Genomic DNA, 22220 nt, shown 5'->3' on the forward strand with positions numbered 1-22220 from the left:
GGGTTTTCGTTTTGATTGTCTGTTTATGTGATTTAAAATAATAAAGCCCCACTCCCAGCATGACTTTTGTGTTATAATGTTGATTGGAATTTATCATAATCAAGAAGGTTTTGTTTGTCACTAACTAGTTAAATGTTTGGTGTGTAGGCCACTTAAAAACAAGAGGAATAAGAGCAAGTTGTTCATTGTTCGTTTTAAAGCAACACACATTCTTTGAGACACACATACGGGTATTTCGGGGCGTGGCCGAATCCGCCATTACTTTTTCAGGTGAAACAACACAGCTTTCACCATTGGAATTGCATTCCGCTGTTAGGTGCACATGGTAACATAAATGTATAGATTCAGGGGGGTCCCTGCTAGGTGCTTGACTGTAATACTATGTATAGGGGAGACAATGAGTTTCATCCTGGCATTTGCCACAGCACCATGGCAGAACTGCCAGTCAAAGTGACAAAGGGAGGTCCACCACGCCTCATGCCAGGCAAAGGCAGGTCTGGTGCGTCACAGAGACAGGACTCGGCAGCAGTAAAGGAAGGCACTGGAGCAGTTCGGACGATTTAAAGGTTCTATGACATTCATTTTCATTGACCTCAGTTACCCAAAAAATCTGAACTTTGAACATTCAGTGGTTTTTCTGTGGTCTGGGGTTTTCTGAATAATTAGGCTGAAAAGTAATCTGAGCTTGGCCCTTCGGCAGTGAGGTCACGGCCGATTAATCCCGCGCACTCTCCTCCTTGCCCCTCCCCTCCCCTATCCTTTCCTTTCGCAGAGGCGATGATTGACAGGCAAATCCCTCACAAGCGACACCCGCAGGCAAAGATTTCTTTTTCATTGCAGTTGAAAAGGCTTTAGAAATGTGAGAGAAAAACACCTGCCATGGATCAATGGAGTGGAATTTTTTGTTAAAACTTTCTATACACGTTTGAAGGACCATGACAAAGACTTTTAATGTGTGGTAAAACTGAACGTCATGAAACCTTTAAGACGTATTCAAGGTGCAATTTTAAGGTTGCTTGGGGAAGGTCTCTCTAATGAAAATAATGGGAAAAAAAATGATTATACAACACTACTACCCAATAAACCATCAACCTTCTCCCATCTCATCGTTTAGCATGCCTATAACTTGAGCTTTAAAATCAGATCAGTTTAATAGAGTAAAAGCTTGCAGTTTCAAAGGTCATTTTAGAGGAAAAAGGTGGCAAATTACATGATGGCTCTTTTCTCAAAGTCAGTACAGGTTCTGCTGAGGCATGTAATAATAATAATAATAATAATAATAATAATAATAACTAATAATAATAATACAGTACATAATACATATTTATATAGCGCTTTTCTAGGTACTCAATGTAAATAGTCCTGTGATCGTATGCAATGGGTTTGATGTAATGGTAACTTATGAACCAATGTAAAAAGGTGCTGACCAATGAATTATTGAGCTATAGATGAAGGTGTAATAGGCTACCAAGCATCCTACAGGCAGACAGGTATGGTCAGCTAAACAAAACAAAACAAAAAGCCTGGGTACCAAGGCTAATGGTCAGCTGACTTCAAAAAGTCAGCTGACCAGTATCTTGATTGGATGGGAAAATCAAGATGGCCACCGGTCAGATGCACTGTGTGTTTGGCTCTAACAAACAAATGCCAATCCATCAAAAATCCTGAAAGCGGCTTGCCATCCAAGCATACAAGTGAAGTTTAAAGCTTAACAAGGACATTGAGATCGAACTTGGGTGACTATTTTCCGCTATTTTTGAAGTTTTGGTGCTACTTTTGATGATACATGCCACAGTGTGTGTTCATCACAAACCAAATAAATGGCTACCAAAAAACTAGCCGAAGAAATGGAAGAGGTGAAAAAGTCTCTGAACTACATGTCAGAGGAACTTTCCAAGGTAACAAAACAGACGGCCGGCCTGCTGGATCTAATTGATGAAGTGCGACAACTCAAGGCTGTAATCCAGGAGAAAGACAAGAATTTTTTTGAACTTGAAAGAAGAGTGGAGGATCTGGAGCAGTACTCGAGGTTGATGACATTGTGATATCTGGACTTGAGACAACCCACCGCAGCTATGCAAGGGTCACAGCAGGGGACAGCCTGGGTGAGGATGCACCAAGACAAGAGCATGCAGGATTCATTGGAACAGCAAGTCATTCATTTTTTCAACAGCAAAGACATCCCTTTGGACAGCAGAAACATAGCTGCTTGTCACACCCTACCCCAAAGACAAAACAACAGTTCTAACCAACCCCAAAGACAAAACAACAGGCCAAACATCATCATCAGATTTGTGAGTAGAAAACATAAAGTTGAGGTGCTACAGATGGGGAGAAAATTGAAGGATACAGGTGTATATGTAAATGACCATCTCACAAAGAGAAATGGTGAAATTGCAAGACAAGCTAGAATCCTGCGAAAGGCAAATCGAATCAAGGACACTTGGACAAGGAACTGTAAAGTAATGATACGGCTGAATGATGAACAGGCCAAAGTATATAACCGTCAGAGACATAAAAGAACTTGATCAATATAAATGAAAATAACAAATGCTTTGACAAAGTGGTGGACTAGGGAAGGTCACATGTTCTTTTTGTTTTCTTTTGTACTTTGGGTGGATTGTGAAATGTTTGTGAGTGAAAAATCTGACATGAGACAATGTGTGAATACACAGATTTAAAGTCTTTTGACTTTCAAGAGTTAGGCGATGACGTTGATCCAGAGATCAACTTCTACCAGAACATTGATTTGAATTGTGAATATTATTCCGAAGATAAGTTCAATTCAAAAGTGAAAATGGAGGGGTTTTCAGTGATTCATTTCAATAGTAGGAGTCTCTACAGTAATTTCTCAAAAATTAAAAAGTATCTTCAAAAGTTTAAAAATAAGTTTAGTGTAGTAGCAATTTCTGAGACTTGGTTGAGAAGTGACAAAGAACTTCAAGGGGGATTAGAGGGTTATGAAATGTTTTCGCAAAACGGGTTCAACAAAAGGGCAGGGGGTGTTGCCCTGTTTGTGGAGTCTGATTTTAAGTGTAAAGTTATTGAAAATATGACAACGGTTATTGACAATTTGATGGAATGTGTAACCATTGAAATCAATGTTGAAAAATCCAAAAATATATGAATTAGTTGCATTTACAGAACACCAGGGTCTTGTATTGATCAATTTAATAAGAAGATTTCTGAATTATATGAAATGAATAAGGACAAGGTGATTTTTGTTTGTGGTGACTTCAATATTGATTTGATGAAATCTAATGAACATATAAAAACCAAAGAATTTGTTGATAATATGTTTAGTCTGAGTTTCTATCCTTTAATTGTAAAACCTAGCAGAATAACAAAGGACAGTGCAACACTAATTGACAATATTTTTTACAAATATTATGGAGGAGAAGATAATAAGTGGATTATTAGTGACCGATGTAAGTGATCATTTGCCTGTCTTTGCTGTGCTAGAAATGAAGAATAAATTAAAATTAAGAACAAATAGGCATACATACAATTTGGTTAGAAAAAAATCACCAGAAGCAATACTGGCACTTAAGGCAGACCTTTTGAGTCATGATTGGCAGGAGGTTTATGTAGAGCAGTGGTTTTCAACCCATTTCATATCAAGGCCCATTATTTATTCTGCATTTGAGCCACGGACCACCGTTTGATGAGATTTAGCCTCTCAGACCCAAAACTTCGAATATTTTGTCATTGTTGGATACAATTCCACAATTCCATGCTGTATTGATGTTGGTACCATAGGAGAGATAACAGGCAAAACGTTGATCAAAATAACAATTATTTAAGTAATGCAGATGTTTAACAATAGTTTAACTCTTGAGAGCGTAAAATGAAACCAAATGGACCCGTAAGGGTCCATTTGGTTTCATTTTACGCTCCCAAGACTTAAAGATCTATAAGGGTCCATTTGGTTACCAACTCTACATTTAGCTGGGGGATCACCTTGAACCTCCTCAAGGACCACTGGTGGTCCCCGGACCACTGGTTGAAGACCTCTGATGTAGAGGATACCAATGAGGCATACAATGCATTTTTGGGTACATTTTTGTCACATTACGACCGACATTGTCCATTGAAGGAGTGCAGTCAAAATCCTAAAAAGAGGGTGAAACCATGGCTTACCAAGGGTTTGGAAAAGGCTTGCATTAAGAAAAATAGGCTCTACAGGGAATTTATCAAACATCGAACAAAGGATAAGGAGGACAAGTACAAAAACTATAAAAACAGATTGACATGTATTATGAGATCCAAAAAAAAAGACTACTATAATCAGATGTTGCAAATGCATAAAAATAATATTAAGGCTACCTGGGGTGTGCTTAATGACATGATTTAAAAGTCTGGTAAAAAGGACTTTCCAACATACTTTGAAAAAAATGACAATTCAATTACTCAAAATATATAGGAAACTGTTTAATGAGTATTTTGTAAATGTAGGCCCAAATTTGGCTAAGGAAATTGACCTCCCTGCAGAGGGGGAAAACTATTTTGATTCACCTACAAACAGCAACTCAATGTTCCTTGGTGGAGTTTGTGAGAGTGATGTGCTAGAAGTGGTTAGAAAGTTTAAGAATAAAACATCTACTGATTGTAATACCATTGACATGTCAACTATAAAATAAGTCTTTGACTGTGTCCTCAAACCATTCACTTATATATCTCTGCTGTCCGGCCGGAACCAGCTAACTCCAAAATGGTAATTGTTCAGGAAATGAAAAACAAAATATACATTTTTCAGAAAATGAAGAAAACCTTATATTTTTAAAACAAAGCAATACTGCCTCATCAAACTTGGTATTGTGACTTTATATATTATCAGATACTTGCATGTGTCATTATATTATCACCACTTTACCCAAATCCAGCTCAAGTGGAGTTAGGAGGTTTTGTCCATCATTGAGTGGAGTTAGGAGGTTTTGTCCATCATTGATAAGAACAGCTGACAATGAATCTCAAAGCTCACAACACATCACAACGCATTGTGAGCTTGGAGATCAGCTATTTATGGTGTGCGCCATCCTCATATACTAAGTATAGATCAAGCTGAATACTGTACTTAAACAACTTTTATTTTAACATGCATTGGAAACATCCATGGATCTAACTGTTACCACTGTTCTTCTACAGTTGAGTAAAACAAACAATTCTGCCTCAATACTAAATACTAAATGTATTTAACAAAAGCAATCATGGCACACCAACAATAAATAAATGGCATATCAATAAAAAAAAATACATTCATGAATAATAGAATCTGTAGCCTATCAAATCTGTAGCCTACTGCACTAGAAATAACAACCACAGTTGCATTTACCTATCCATCAACATTTTATTATTACACTGTTGTGTGTTGTGTGTTGCCTAAACCTTCCAGTCACTGGGTTGGTGAAAACACCCCACAAAACAGTGACCAGAGCCGAGAGCAAATGACTGTTCACTTAAAGTCTCTGCTAAAGGTGGAGGGTAAAGCATGAATGCAGTCTGACATGAGTGATATTCAGTCACATCCTGCATATTGGTTTAACGCTGAAATTACACAGTGAAAACTGTCCAAATTTATATCTGACAATTGGTCAAAAAAAAAGTCTGAATTACGTTTTTTTAAAATCTGTAGTATTTATATTTGACAATTGGCAAAAACCCTGTATATATAGTATGGAGCAGTGGAGAGCATGAGAGGAGGGGGGAGTTGTTTGTTTTTGACGGACAGTTTGAGGATCCAATGGAGTTGGGAGTTTTCGTCAGAGGCGCTTTTTAATACTTTTCATAGGTTATTATTAAAAAAAAACTTTACACAGATGTAAAGGGGGTTCAATAGCATTGATTTATGAAAAAAACAAAAAACCTGAAAATGGAGTTAGGTGGTCCCGGCTGGACACCGACGATATGTAACAAATCCTTTTTAACTGGTATTTTTCCTGATGAAATGAAAATGGCCAAGGTGATTCCAATTTTGAAAAGTGGTGACATACAAACTATATCAAATTACAGACCTATATCATTGCTACCTCAAATACTCGAATTTCTTTTTGTAAATAGACTTGATGGCTTTATTGAGAAATATGGGTTAATGAGTGACCATCAGGAGCAATAGATCAACATCTTTAGCAGTGATAGATTTTGTGGAAAATATATCAACAGCAATTGATGAAAAAAAACCTTCAATAGGTGTATTCATTGACTTACGTAAAGTGTTTGACACAATTGATCATTCCCTGCTTCTACAAAAAATGGAACGGTATGGAATAAGAGGTGTCACTCACCATTGGTTAAGAAGTTATCTAAATAATAGATTTCAATATGTAAACATTAATAACACAGAATCACATCTCAGGAGAGTAACATGTGGCGTTCCACAGGGTTCCGTTTTAGGACCCAAGTTATTTATACTTTATTTAAAAGACATTTTTACAGTATCAAATATTTTGAAAATTGTTACATTTGCTGATTATACCAATTTACTTTGTTCAGGGGAGGACATGAAAGAATTATTGAAAACAGTAGAAAGGGAATTGATAAAGTTAAAGAAATGGTTTGATAGGAATAAGTTGTCACTTAATGAAAACAAAACTACATTTATGGTATTTGGTGGTGTTCCTACTGACTGTGAAATTAAACTTAATTTAAATGGAACCGAAATTGAAAGAATATATGAAAAAAAAATCTTAGGTGTGATTATAGATCACAAACTCTGTTGGAACTTGGAAGCCACATATTCAATACATCAAAGGTAAATTAGCCAAATCTGTTGGCATTCTGTACAAAACAAGGGAGCTGTTGAATCAAAAATGTTTGCATATATTGTATTTTTCACTTGTAGTGCCATATAATGTCATACTGTGTTGAGGTCTGGGGGAATGTATACAAAACAAATATAGATTATATTATTAAAATACAGAAAAGAGCTAGAATAATAAACAGAGCAAGTTACCTTGAACAAATCCATTATTCATAAAGTCCAGCACATTAAAATGTGTAGACATGGTGTACATAAAAACCTTGGAAATTGTCTACCAGTTTGTATTCAATGTCTTTTTGAACCAAGAAAAGGAAAGTATAATTTAAGAGGTTTATGTATTTTTAAAACGCGTAAAAAAGCAAGAACTAATTTTAAAGCTAGATGTGTTTCAATTTTGGGAGTTAAACTATGGAATAGCCTTAGTGATGGGTTTAAGTTGTGTACATCTCAGGGGAAATTTAAAAAAGCCTTAAAAAGTCTTAATTATTCAGGAGTACAGTTTTGAGTAAAACATATTCATTCTTTTTTGGCAGTATATTTTAAGATTGTTTTAATATTAAAATATATTTTATTTTTAAGTATTGTAAAGGATAGGCAATGAATAAGCATTTTGCTTCAGCCTATTCCTTTTTCGGTCATTGATTTTGGATTTTGTGTGTGAGCTGACTTTAATTTTTTGTTTTGTTTTGTTTATGTTTTTTTGTTTTGTAAAGTCCACACAATTGTTTTGATTTGTTGTGAAAGAAAAAGACCGAAATAAACCATTCATTCATTCAAAAGTGGGTAAATGATGGGTAAGTGATCTATAACCAGAATAGGCCTAATGGCTAATGAATATGAATACAACATGGTAAGCAGCATCCAAGATGTGTAGTGAGGTGGAACAAGCATTAATCACCATAACCTGTGTGGGGGAAGTGTCAGTGACTGATTTATTTTTGTATCAAATTAAAATCAATCTTATTATTATTAGTAGTAGTAGTAGTGGTAGTAGTAGTATTATCATTATTATTATAGGAGTGCGGGGACGACTTGGCCGAGTAGAAACAACTCTTTCTCTCTGTCTGTCTCTCTCTCTCGCTCGTGCGCACGCACGCGCACGCCCTCTCTCTCTCTCACTCTCTCTTTGACTGCCTTTACTTCCCTTGTTTCTCTTGTCTGTGCTAGATTACACAATACGTTCTCGGTTTTAATGTAAATCTAGGATTTAGTTGACATGTTTCCAGTCTATAAACATGTTTTAGGTAAAAAAAAACATGCTGAAATGTACAGTGTCATGTCCAGTGCTGGCCCACAAGAGTAACCTAACATGAAAGAGCTAGTACTTTGGAAAATAATTTGTGAATTCTTCTTTTTCAGCACGTCGTGTACTTAAATATACCTGGGGGTGCTTTGATTCTGGTGATTTTCTACTCTCTGTGGCATTGGATGATGATGAAATCTACTACGCAGACTATAAGAAAGGAAAGGTATAGTGGGCTGCTAGGATCCCATTAGATGCACACAGTATATGCCTAGGGTGATATGCATATAGAAATGTATTATTGCCTAGGCTTGAAGCACTCCTGGGAACGGCATGAAAAATCTGTGAAAAAGGTCAACGGTACGTTTCTTTTTTCATTGTTAGGGTCCATTCATATTAGTACACTTTAGATGTACAGTACTGTATCATTTCAGACATATCCTAACTATTTTATGAAGAATTAAATAGTCTAATAATCTGCCAAACAAATAATCTTGTTAACCATTGTGGTATCTTAGAGTCTGGCCTTGGAGAGGATGGTGGCTATGAAAATGAGCGAGTCAGTCAGGCAAAAGTGAGGTTACAATAAGGATAGGGTTTATTGAAGAAAAAGGTTACATGGTCAGTCTAACGGGCTGTCTCTCTCTAGTACATCCGGGCAAGGTTCTCGTGGTAAGGCTCTCTGGGGCTATTGTCCTGTCTGAGGTACTTATATGTTGGTTGTTCATGTGTGTGTATGTATGTGCTCTCACTGTCCACATGTGTGTGGGGTAAGATGTCTGTGCGTGAGGAAGAGGCGCATACATGTGCGAGTGAGTGTGTGTGTATTAGACAAACGTGCATGGATGGAGATAGCAGTATTTGTCCCTACAAGGCCTTGGAGTGAGCCTGTGCGTGCGTCCATGTGTCGTGCATGTATGTACTCTTAATGTAAATCATGTAGTGTTGTCTGCTTTATGGGTAAATGTGTGTATGTGTCCTAACTTATATAAGATACTGTATGTGTGTGTGTGTGTGTGTATGTGGGTGCGTGATACGTGCGTGTGGGTGTGTGTGTATGTTAATGTTTGGGGGATCATCAATCTGTCTAGGCATGTGTGTGCTTGGGAGTGGGTCTGTGTGTGTGTGTGTGTATGTGAGGGGCCTGAAATGTGTGTGTGTGTGTGTGTGTGTGTGTGTGTGTGTGTGTGTGTGTGTGTGTGTGTGTGTGTGTGTGTGTGTGTGTGTGTGTGTGTGTGTGTGTGTGTGTGTGTGTGTGTGTGTGTGTGTGTGTGTGTGTGTGTGTGTGTGTGTGTGTGTGTGCGTGCGTGCGTGCGTGTGTGTGTGTGTGGGGCCTTGTGTGTGCCTGTGTGTATGTGTGTGTGTATGTGTCCGTATCTGTGTGACTATGCTGTATGTATGTGTCCTCAGATACGACATAGCCCCCCTTGAACGACACAGTCGTTCACAAAAAGAGGTAACGTAATCGTCTATAAAATTCTACACAACCAATACCCTATCATGCTAAAATCCATACAATACACAAAACACAATTCAACCAAACACACATCAAACAAAGACAAAAACACAACAAAAAAAAGAAACAAAAAAAGATCAACTACGTATACCCTCAACGGGCAACCATTAGCATCACAAAATTCTTCTTTTTCAGAATGGGCAAAACACAAAAACAATAATAAAAAAAAACATCACCAACCTAGTAACACAAATTATCCGGGCAAAGTGCATGAGGAAGCACCCACCTGGTATCATCAATCCGTGCAATCAACGAGAGCATTGTAACAAACGCACAACAGTAACCGAACGTTGCCTGACCATAGCTTGGAGTTACACAGGAAAACAAATGAATGGAAACAGAAACACAAAAATAAAATAACGACAGACTTATGCAAACAGAAACAGACATGAAACAAATAACCATCAACCGAAAAGGCAAACAAAACAAACAAAAACGACTCAAATCAACCATGCATTCTGGAATTATCCATGCGCATTGGCCTGCAAAAGTAATACAAAATCGCCTAAACTAAAAAACGCGCAAATCTTCGCCAGCTGGCATACCTTACCATGTGGTGCATGGGGACTTGTGTGCTGTAGACAAGATAGAGCGGTGAGACAGGTGTGTGCATTGTGTAGACAAGATAGAGCAATGGACAGGTGTATGTGTGTATGGGGAGAACGGGGCAGGAAGGGTAAAGGTGGCATTTTGGGCAAAGTCCTTCCTACCACCCTAGGTCTGTGCTTCAGTCTCCCTTATCCAAAAGTATGGAATTATCCTCCCTTGTAGATACTTGGGCTTATTCACTGTCTCCTCCAATGTCATTAGTGGTTCCTCTCCAGGGTGCACTGTACAACTCTACCAATAGTGTTCAATGCTAAACTGCATATGTCTTCAATGGGGAATAAAGCGTAGGTGGGCAGTTGTACAGCCTTGATCAACAACCTACACTGTAACTGTAAATCAATACGAATGAGGTACTCAAATATAAATGACCATGTGTTACTCCTAAAAGGTGTCACTGAGACTACAAACTCACTGATGTCAAGACAACAACCTACTGTATTGAGGATCAGGGTAGGACAGGTGGTTTTGGCTGAGAGGCAGAATTGTTCTGTCAGTTCTAACCCTAATGCACAACCTTGGTTGAAGCGCCACCTCTCGGAGGTGGGGGCCAACTTAGACTCCACTAGTCCCCCCCAGCATTAGTTAGCTACCAGCGGATCTGTGCTCAGACCATGTGGGCGTGAGAGCGTCCTCTCCTGCCCCACAGTCCGCTGTGAGTCCCAGGGAGGGCGTGTCAGCCGTCGCCTCCACGTCCTCACATAACTCACAGTCACACATATAGGCCGGTGATTGTTTCAGTCCACACCAAATACCCTGTTCAACAAGCTGCTCCTTGCGATCACTTAAGACATCAGACTCAGAATACAATTACTACATTCAATTCACTATTTGTTTATTACTTCAGATGAGAACCTATAATATGGGTTTGCCTCTTGTTCAATTTCACTTATTTCTGTGTATGTAATGACGGTTCCCTAGAGTATGCGTTCTCCAATCGTAATTCTATACAGGTGCCCGCTGAATCACTTAGGTGTTTGCTTTTGTACGCCTGGAAATGTATTATATAAATGTTTCACCATTCTCCGATGAACATTTTCTCTTATTAAGTTGTGTTGTCAGTATAATCAAATTATCAGCACAGTACGTATCTGTGACCTCACTCAATATAATATTATTCGGTTATTCTCCAGCACCTATATTTATTAATTTTATTTAACTGTTACATGGATGCAGATTATTGCGAGTGATCGGCAAACCCCTCACAAACAATAATCTGCACAATTTTATCCCTGTAGCTCGAACGTTGCTCACATTTGGCTTTACCTTTTTTATCAATAATAATAATACACTATGTTATTTGGACCTGTTACTCATTTTCTCTTAAGGTGGTCCCCCCTTGTAACTTTTACAAGCATCTCTTCCAAAAATAGTTTCCATTCAGTACTGCAGCTACTACTAAAAAGTTGGTTTGTATCAGTATCTCTATTATTCATTCACTCACCAAGCATACCCATGCATTCGCTCTTCCCTTACTTTCATACATGATGTAATCATACCTTCACTCATCCATGACTTCACACATACCGGCATGTAACCTCTTCATTGAACCCCATGGCTCTCTGCCTACCCCAAAACGTATACTGTCACTAACTCCTCCCTATGTCTTCAGGTTTCGACGGCCAGGCGAACATAGTTCTTCAAGGCACTCAAAACTCCAGAATGATTCTGATTCCTGGTAAAGTGCACCTAGCCATGTTCACCACTAAAACAAAAAAGAGATCGCTTTACCTATTTCAATGAGTCGATTCCATGCCTACACAAACACACTCAAATGATCAATTTCAAACTACTACTGTTAGACAAATGGTTTTAGGGCCAAACTGATCTTATGTGATACAATGGACAGGCATCCCTCAGGTCATGGACTGCGTCTGCTTTTGTCCATCCAGACGAAAGGCCTCTGTGTGGTCTGTTTGGCCCGGGGGTCGTTGTATCAGGGAGATGGGTTTGGCTTTGATTTCCAGTGGTGTCATTCTCACTGGAAACTCCCTCACAGCACATGTATGATCAAACAAAAAAGAACATAAACAATTTCATTAGCGTTAATTCTTCAATTCTTCACTCTTCACACCGTAATCACTACACTATATTAAAAGCAGAATAACTCATAACTCTCTCATTCATTCACTCAAACTTGAAGAAGAGACACAAAATGCACTCGCACAGAAGAGGGAGAGACAGACAGTATGTATGAGGAAGACACAAAAAAGGGGAGAGAGGTCAGGTTTTTGCAGGCCCGAGCACTCGCACACACTTTGGAGGCAGTGTGAGGCAGATAGAGTAAACACAGACACGCACGGAACTCACACATTCACAAAATTAGATATCCCTTATATTATTTATTCATTCATACACACAGACATATGACAGAGATGAATCCTCCCACATATAGAGACAGACATATATTTCAACCAACAACTGATCTTGGAGTGTAATACTCCCAGTATTCAAAATCATATAGTGATAATTGAATAATTGTTATTCTAGTCCTCTGCACTATACTAACTAACCCATATGTCTGTAATAAGACAAGCAAATGACGTATTTATTCTCTCTTTAGTTCTATTTCCACAGATGGAGTGGAAGTGCATGTATGATTTAACTTCGCAGTTATCTTATTTCGACCTTATTCTGTGAACTGGCCTCTTCTTAAAAGTTTCTCTATTTCGTCTGACTTCTTTTTGCGTGCGCCGAGGCTCTATTGGAGAGTCTCTGTAACTTAATCTCTCCACTTAATTTGGTGTTGTCTCTATACGTAACTTCGACACTGATAATACCAAACCTAATCTAATTGGTGTTTTGTCATATCATCTCTTTACTTTTAACTCAGCCAGCTATGGGCTCTAATGGTGCACATCTTGCGCTCCCACTGCTCAGAGGAATGGGACACTATGATTGGTTACATCAGAGCATCCTGGTTTCTGAGTTACTCAAGTAAAAATACTCCCGCACTCCTGCATCTCTCCTGCTTCCCCCCTTGAAACATGAGCATCAGGTTTCAGAAACACACAGAGGAGAGCGGGCAGGAAAGAGAGACCGGAGTACTCAAGTACCATCACTAGCAACTACTTGGGTAGAAATATTCCCCAGCCAGGAGAACTGGTCTGTGTGTGTGGACCCCCCTCCACCCCCCTCAGCCACACAGGCAGAGAAGGAATAAAGAGAGAAGACCAGCAGACGAGTGAGAGAGAAGTACAACTTTAGTAACAATTATTGTCCGTAATCCTTATTATTAGTTCCTATACTCACTCCTGTCTCTACGCTAAACGGTTAACCTAATCAATCATTTTCATATTATTCAGACATAGACACACAGACTCCCAAACCCACATTCTGGACAGTTTGCCACTCACAGACACAGACACCGAACAGGCAAAGCCAGATAAGACACATACCGTATAGGCACATTCACCGCTCACTGCCGCGTGCAGTCAGACACTCACAGATACTGACAGACAAACAAACAAATGGATCCATAGGCCTTATCATCTCATCATCTGTACACATGTATGGCTTTACATGCAGACAACATGTATGAAACAAAAGTCAACATAAAAAATCAACAACACTGCCCACAGACGCACCCAATTCTGAGGGACAACCCTCTGAGTCAAAATGCACCTATTATAAATACCCACAGAATAAATCACAGACTCATGACAAGCTTCCAATACATTGCTGGCCAGCTGACAAGCCTGAACGCTGCAATTTTCAGCGCTTTTCTCACAACATTCTGGCAAAATAGTAAGTAACCATTCTACCTCCAACATTTACCGAAAATAACTACAGAACAATATGACTATAGTTATGTGGGCCCACAATTTCGGCAAAGTAATTAAAGTAACACATCATCACATTTAAACGATCACCAGATCTGGACGCTAAATCTGACACTCCTACTGAGACATACTTATCAGACACCAGATCTGGAATATAGGTCTGTCACTCACTCTGAGACATACTTAACAGACCTATAGGCAGAACTTTTTCCCAGGAATATTAGAATAATGGATCTGTTACGAATCATGAATCAATATAGGTCTGTCACTCACTCTGAGACATACTGAACAGACCTACACAAACCATGGATTAGTCAAGCAATCTATCTAACATCCCCGCCTGACACATTATGGGGTAATTACTTCCATAAATCGATAGCCAGGATTCTGCACCTAACAACGCTGTGCCTTTTATTCTGTGACTCACAATGAGACAACACCACAGAAATTCGGCACAACTAGCCTACATTAATACTGCTCTCGTAATGCGGGGTGGAAACAAGAGAGATTTAGCGGTGAACGTGACGACTTAAATCCGATGCGTTAATTCGACTGACTGCGGACGGCAAATCACTAATCCAGAGCAATAAATCTTTAGCGTTCGTCCTACACCAGTATTAATAGGCCTACTACACATAACCGGCTTACATTTTAGCATTTAAATCTGTGACTCACAATGAGACAACACCACAGACTTACAAGTTCACTCACTAAACTCCATTAATACTGCTCTCGTAATGCGGGGTGGAAACGAGAGATTTAAAGGTGGACGTGACGACTTACATCCGATGCGTTAAATCGACTGACTGCGGACGGCAAATCACTAATCCAAAGCAATAAATCTTTAACGTTCGTCCTACACCAGTATTAATATCATACCTAACCTATGCCTATGCTCTGTCATTTTATTCTTATTTTAGGATGATTAGGGCAATTGACTCGATCCCCAATCGATCTGCTAAGCAATGAACTTGGTCCTAGACAGATCCCTTTATTTTGTATATTATATGAAGAGCATAAGTTATATATTCTGCAGCATCATTTTAAGGTTGGGCCAAGCTATTGACGTTCTCAGCGCCGTTTTGTGTAGGCAATTGACGTTCCTTTTAACAAATCCTTTATTTTGTTTTATTCCTCATGTAATGGACTGTGTTTGCAAACATCTTGTGTGCATCTAAAAGTGCACACTTGACCTATTATGGTCACGTTTGATGACTTTGCCAATGTACTCTATAATAATATAAACCCACTTTGGCCCACCCACCAAATCATTTGCCACCAAAGAATAGGGAGAAAAAAAAATATTTTTTAAATTAGACTCCCCTCCAAGACCAAACTCAACCACTAGTTTTTTGATAGTAACCCAATGAAAACAGTCTCCTCTCCCACAAAAGCAATTCACAAACATATGGATGAATATAATCAACTCACCCGCTTGCAGATCACTTCACAGGAAAAAAAGTTCTGCTCTCAAAAAGTTTTAAACTACCCTGCTTCGCAGCGCCATGTTATGTGGTATCTTAGAGTCTGGCCTTGGAGAGGATGGTGGCTATGAAAATGAGCGAGTCAGTCAGGCAAAAGTGAGGTTACAATAAGGATAGGGTTTATTGAAGAAAAAGGTTACATGGTCAGTCTAACGGGCTGTCTCTCTCTAGTACATCCGGGCAAGGTTCTCGTGGTAAGGCTCTCTGGGGCTATTGTCCTGTCTGAGGTACTTATATGTTGGTTGTTCATGTGTGTGTATGTATGTGCTCTCACTGTCCACATGTGTGTGGGGTAAGATGTCTGTGCGTGAGGAAGAGGCGCATACATGTGCGAGTGAGTGTGTGTGTATTAGACAAACGTGCATGGATGGAGATAGCAGTATTTGTCCCTACAAGGCCTTGGAGTGAGCCTGTGCGTGCGTCCATGTGTCGTGCATGTATGTACTCTTAATGTAAATCATGTAGTGTTGTCTGCTTTATGGGTAAATGTGTGTATGTGTCCTAACTTATATAAGATACTGTATGTGTGTGTGTGTGTGTGTGTATGTGGGTGCGTGATACGTGCGTGTGGGTGTGTGTGTATGTTAATGTTTGGGGGATCATCAATCTGTCTAGGCATGTGTGTGCTTGGGAGTGGGTCTGTGTGTGTGTGTGTATGTGAGGGGCCTGAAATGTGTGTGTGTGTGTGTGTGTGTGTGTGTGTGTGTGTGTGTGTGTGTGTGTGTGTGTGTGTGTGTGTGTGTGTGTGTGTGTGTGTGTGTGTGTGTGTGTGTGTGTGTGTGTGTGTGTGTGTGTGTGTGTGTGTGTGTGTGTGTGTGTGTGTGTGCGTGCGTGTGTGTGTGTGGGGCCTTGTGTGTGCCTGTGTGTATGTGTGTGTGTATGTGTCCGTATCTGTGTGACTATGCTGTATGTATGTGTCCTCAGATACGACACCATCAGATGCTCCTGAAACTGTGATCTACTCCAAAGATGAAGCGGTGATGGGGGAGGAGAATACTCTCATCTGCTTTGTCAACAACTTGTTCCCTCCTTCCATCAAAGTGAAGTGGGCCAAGAATGATGAGGAAGTCACTGTAGAAGATCGTGTTCTCTCGTATCTGATCAATTCTGATCTGACCTACCGCCACATCTCCACCCTGACCTTCAGCCCCCTGGAGGGAGACGTCTATGCCTGTACTGTGGAGCATGAAGCTCTGCAGGAACCTGAGACCAGGTTTTGGGGTGAGAACCTTACAAGTTCAAAGTTATATATTCTTTACAATAATTTAGAGTAGGACATTTTTGTAACCCATTTTCCCTTCCCAATTTATCCGTTATGCCAATTAGCCCTCCCTACACATATCTGTGTTGCCACTGCTAGTGCACCTTACTGGCTCACCTGCCAGTGAGGAGCACTGGCAGGTGACTAAAAATATCAATGAATTCAAGTCTCCATGGGGTGACTAATTGATAGAAAAAAAGTAATTTTGGGGTGAACTATCCCTTTAAGAGATAGATATGTGGTTGTATTTTTTTAATATATTATTCAATTACTTAATTTATTGTAAAATATTTAGTATGAATGCAGTGCTAGTGTGTAAGGTAAAAGGAGTGATCAAACAGTTGTGTTTCATTGATGTGTTGTTCACAGATCCTGACATCACTGTCTTCTGTGGAGTTGGTCTGACTCTGGGTCTGCTGGGCATCACTACTGGAACATTCCTCCTTGTTAAAGCTAAACATTTGGACTGAAATTAATACTACTTCATTATGCTCATGGCATTGTCCTGTTTAGATTGATGAATAAGTAGCTACTGTCAGTTATATTTTTAATATAGTAAACAGATGCACTCACACAGCTTAGTGAATATTTCACTATTAATTGACACATTTTCTGCTTCCTTTTCAGTCGTGCTACACTGAGTTTGTGCTTCAATTTACACTAGTGGGGGGAGGGTGCAAAACAGTTAAAGTATCCCTTATTTCATTGATGGTTTTATCATCTTTATGTTTTCTATTAAATATGTATTTTAATTTAACCCATAATTTAATTAATTTAACCTATATTTGTGGCTCTATTTGCAAAGATTGTAAACATGGCCTATACAAGTTGAAGAATACTTTTTACATGATGAAATGTCAGAACAGCAAATAATGTATTCAAATATTTTATGACAGTTTATTTAATTCCTAATCTGAATCTTTACTGCAGGAAGTTGTCCAACAGTAACCGTACTTTATGCACTTTTCTGTAACTTTGAACTGGAATCTTGTATGCAGTGGTGTTTGATCAGGTTTAGTTTATTTAACCTTGCATCTCATGTAAAAAATAAAACAAATCATTGAAGTTAATGTTTGTTGTCTGGACCTTAAGTAAACTATACACCAACTATAGACCTGAACAAAATATCGACTGAAGGAAACTGTAACAGAAAAACACATAAGTAAAACTGAACTTGAACTTTCCCCTGACAACAAGGACGAATGTTTGATGTTGTGGTGTGACTGAGAATGAGGAAGAACTACATGTAACCCTGGCATAAACAATGAACAAAAACATTCCTGTTGGCATAATTATAATGACTTCTAACTTCCTCCTTTTCAAAGCTTCACTTCAGTGTACGATCGAGAGAGGTTGATGCTACAGAGAATATTAGCAAATACAGATTGATTGACAATATTTATACTTATATAATACATTGGGCCCTGAATTGTTGGTCAACACAAAATTTGGGTTCAGTTGAAACATCACTGGTCAAGACTGAACGAACAGTGACCAAAGTATCCCTGCAAATCAGTGTTTGTTCTGCTTACAATGCTTGTGCTCATTGTTGTATGTATGCATGTCTATCCAACCCAGCAAGACAAGCTAGGGTTTCTACAACAGCATGACTTTATCAACCTGTAATGAGATCATGAACGCCCAAACTAAACGTCCAACTTGATGTTCAGAGATGGAGGAAGACATTTCTTTGGCAAATGTAGTTGCTTTTCTTGGCAACCAAACTCTACCAGTGTTCTATTATGTTTCTGTTTTCTTCCTCATGCCTTCAGTAATCATTCCTTCTCAAAGAACACTGGGTGGGTCCAGTTTCCTTCTCTTTTACCAGCAGTTATATAACACCAGTTATAATTTTTTCCCTTTATGGAGGTACGGGACAACAGCTATAGCACAACAGTGTGTACTAAATTAGTTCAGAAACTATATACATTTCTCCAAAATACACCATACACACAATCCAAATGACTTTGAATATAAAGACAAGGAAAGTCATAGTAATGTGATTGTTGGCAAGAACATGTATTTGATATTATTTGACCTTTGCATCACGTGCATACCTGTAGAAATTGTATTTTCTCAGGTTCCAGGTTTTAGGTCAATGTTATATGCTTTTCAACGACATGTACTGTAACTATCTAATCATTTAACTATTTAGGCCTAATCTTTTAATCTAGCATGTATGTCTTTGTTTTTTTCTTATTCAAGTTGGTTCCTTCCTTTCCTTATGTAAAGTGACTTTTGGTACTAGAAAAGTGCTATATAAATATGAGCAATTATTATAATAATAATTATTAACTTGCTTGCTTATTGCTCATAACACCATGATGCACCTTGATAACTCACCAGATTGAATTTATCTTATTATTGATGACCCCAAACTCTCTGAAATGCTCTTGTCTGGTGTTAAGAGAGGGAAGTTAAAATCATGGCTACTGTAACTGATGTCTGTCTTTGGGGGGCTCTAAGAGAGAGATGCCCCCATTTCACCCATTTAACACTTTCAAACCAGAAGGTGTTTGGTGTAGGAGGTTTAAAAAGAGAGAGCTTTTTATTAATGAGTGTCTCAGACAAAATGCAGACAAGCAAATGCCATGCTGTTAAGGTACAAATTACAGTATCAGTCAGCTTTATGTTTTATTGTCTCAACTTAACACATCGGGTGCCAGCGTTTTTTCATAACAACATACCGTGGGTGCCAGCATTCTCCCATTGACTGCGCTTTGCTGTTTGTTGTTTCCATGTGCGTTACAAGCAAATCCACGCAAAAAAAAGCATCGATTCATGTTCTGCCATGAGCCTGGCTACAGGCTGGAACCATAACATTACCCTGCCGAGTTACAACGGGGGGTGGATCGCGCATCGCGCATGACCGTTTTTCCCCACAGGAAACAGATTCGGAGATATAGGCGTTTCAAAGCAAGGAAGATTTAGAAAGGAAAGGACATACTACATCCGTTCTCTAGATATATGACGTGACACTCACGGGTGGCAAAATCGCACCGGAAGTTCGATGAATAACATTGCAGTGGATGGAGCCGGCTGGAGCAGCTCATGAACAAACATTATTTGTGAATGATTGAGACCATTGTGAAATAATCGCTTCAGGAAAATAAAAGAAAACATATCACACATTTGTTTCTGCTGTCTTGTTTTTCCATTTACACTCTACATCATTTTATGTAGGTATCCAAAGAGCAGAGAGAGAGTAATCTCTCATAGAACAAACAGCAGAGGTCGCTGTTTTTCATTTTCAGTTGGGTCTGGCTACGCGAGACTACAGAGAGAGTAAAATTCTCACTGGGCAGCCCCCAACTCCCAGGTGTTCATAGATTGATTGACAGGCATTGATTGACAGCTGTCTGCCAATCACATTTACTAAGGTCAATTCATTGTTTTTTAATGAATTGACCTTAGTAAATGTGCTTATAGTTGCCACTGCAGGTCAGTCCTTTAAATTAATTTCATATGTATTTACAAACATTTCCATAACACAATTACCAATAGGACAACTTACTTTGTTGCTTGTGAAACTCCTACTCTCCTACTGAAATTACATAAACTCCTACTGAAAATGTATTAGCTGTGATTAGGTGTTGACTGATTGATTGGCAGACAGCTGTCAATCAATGCCTGTCAATCAATCTATGAACACCTGGGAGTTGGGGGCTGCCCAGTGAGAATTTTACTCTGTCTGTAGTCTCGCGTAGCCAGACCCAACTGAAAATGAAAAACAGCGACCTCTGCTGTTTGTTCTATGAGAGATTACTCTCTCTCTGCTCTTTGGATACCTACATAAAATGATGTAGAGTGTAAATGGAAAAACAAGACAGCAGAAACAAATGTGTGATATGTTTTCTTTTATTTTCCTGAAGCGATTATTTCACAATGGTCTCAATCATTCACAAATAATGTTTGTTCATGAGCTGCTCCAGCCGGCTCCATCCACTGCAATGTTATTCATCGAACTTCCGGTGCGATTTTGCCACCCGTGAGTGTCACGTCATATATCTAGAGAACGGATGTAGTATGTCCTTTCCTTTCTAAATCTTCCTTGTTTCAAAGTAGGAAATAGACAGGAACCGGATGGGGGGAAAAAAAGTGTTTCCGGTGAGCGATCTGGCACTTCCTTCGCAGGATTACAATGGGTGCTCCCAGAGCTGCTCTAGCCCCGCCCGCGCGGAGAAAAACGAAAAAAACAAAAAGACTGAAATCACGGTTCAGACCGTGTTCGGCACCGAAGCTTCGGAACCGCCACTATGTAAACACACGGTTCAGACCGTGTTTGGCACCCGATGTGTTAATAATACAAATACGAATATATTTGTCATAGATCAAATCATCACTCTGTATACAGACTAATTATAACATAAAACAAAGCATTAAGATCATGTCTTTTATACTAGATACTAAATAATACACAAGAGAAAAACTTCACTAAGCTATATGAATACAATAATAGAACTTTAGAAAAGAATAAGAATCATCCCAAAAATAACCACAACAGTTTTTCAATAAGGCCTCTAGCCACTATTGTCACCAATGCTATTTCTACCTGTTGTTTCCTCAGGTCATAACGGCTACAACCCACAATTTACACAGTCCTGGGTAGATTAGCACTCCACTGATTGGAATTTTCTAGTTCTCTATCTTTTGGGTATCTGTCCGTTTCCTGACTGCAGTTAATTTGTTTAACTTGTTTGATTCCTTGTTTAATAAAACACACTGATGCACAGTGTTGAAAGGACCACAATGGAAACAAGCCTTCAGGCTTTCTTGTGTTTTTATACTTTTGAATAGATTTTCAATAACGTGCTCAATAAATCAATCAATCAATCAATCAATCAAAACCGTGTAACAAAACTCCACAAAGTGCTCTTTTATAACAGTTTCAATTCAAAAAACGGTTTGAAGTTTATAAATTCATATAACAAAACTCCAAACTACTTGAGCTGTCACTGGTACTAAAATCTGTTCCAAACTCAACAAAACGCAGGTACACTTACAGGTTCATAACTTCTGGTCCTGAACTTTGATATCATCCAGGGACATTTGAGGTCACATTATTGTTTTTTATTTATCTTCTCTCTCTTCCCCTTCCCTCCCCCTGCCCCCTCATCTTCTTCTTCTTCCCTTTATGGAAATAACAAAAACGATGACACTTGCACAAAAACTGATTTCATTATGTTCTATTTTACACCTGTAAACCTGTGATGTGACAATAAAGCTGATTCTTTACCAGCAGGGAAAAAACTAAACAAAAACTAAACAATGTAGGCTACTATTATACAGTATACACTATTTGATAATATCAATAGAACATCATTTAGTTTTTCCCTAATAATGACCTAAATCACATTTACATCTGGCCATATTACAACACCCCAGCCGGGTCATACCAATGACTATACAAAAGGGACCCAATGCCTCCCTGCTTGGCACTCAACATCAAGGGTTGGATTGGGGGTAAATCTCTGTGACATACTAACGTCATGTCCAGGGGGCGTACTAGTACATCATGGCTGCCTCACGCTACAGAAACAGGAGATAGGCTCCTGCCCTATGGGCCATATG

General features: G+C 39.0%; 1 protein-coding gene across 1 annotated transcript; it reads left to right on the plus strand.

Moving 5' to 3' along the window:
- Window positions 1-8122: 8122 nt before the first annotated feature.
- Window positions 8123-17035, plus strand: LOC311041899 (rano class II histocompatibility antigen, B alpha chain-like; the record flags this gene model as incomplete). The annotated part of the gene is made up of 3 exons (XM_084052381.1): window positions 8123-8360; window positions 16328-16609; window positions 17019-17035. Coding segments are annotated over exons 1-3 (378 nt in total), but the record flags the coding sequence as incomplete, so codon positions are not given.
- Between the last annotated feature and the right edge of the window lie 5185 nt (window positions 17036-22220).

This window comes from Gymnoscopelus microlampas (assembly GCF_963454915.1).
Source record: "Gymnoscopelus microlampas genome assembly, chromosome: 3".
NCBI lineage: Eukaryota > Metazoa > Chordata > Actinopteri > Myctophiformes > Myctophidae > Gymnoscopelus > Gymnoscopelus microlampas.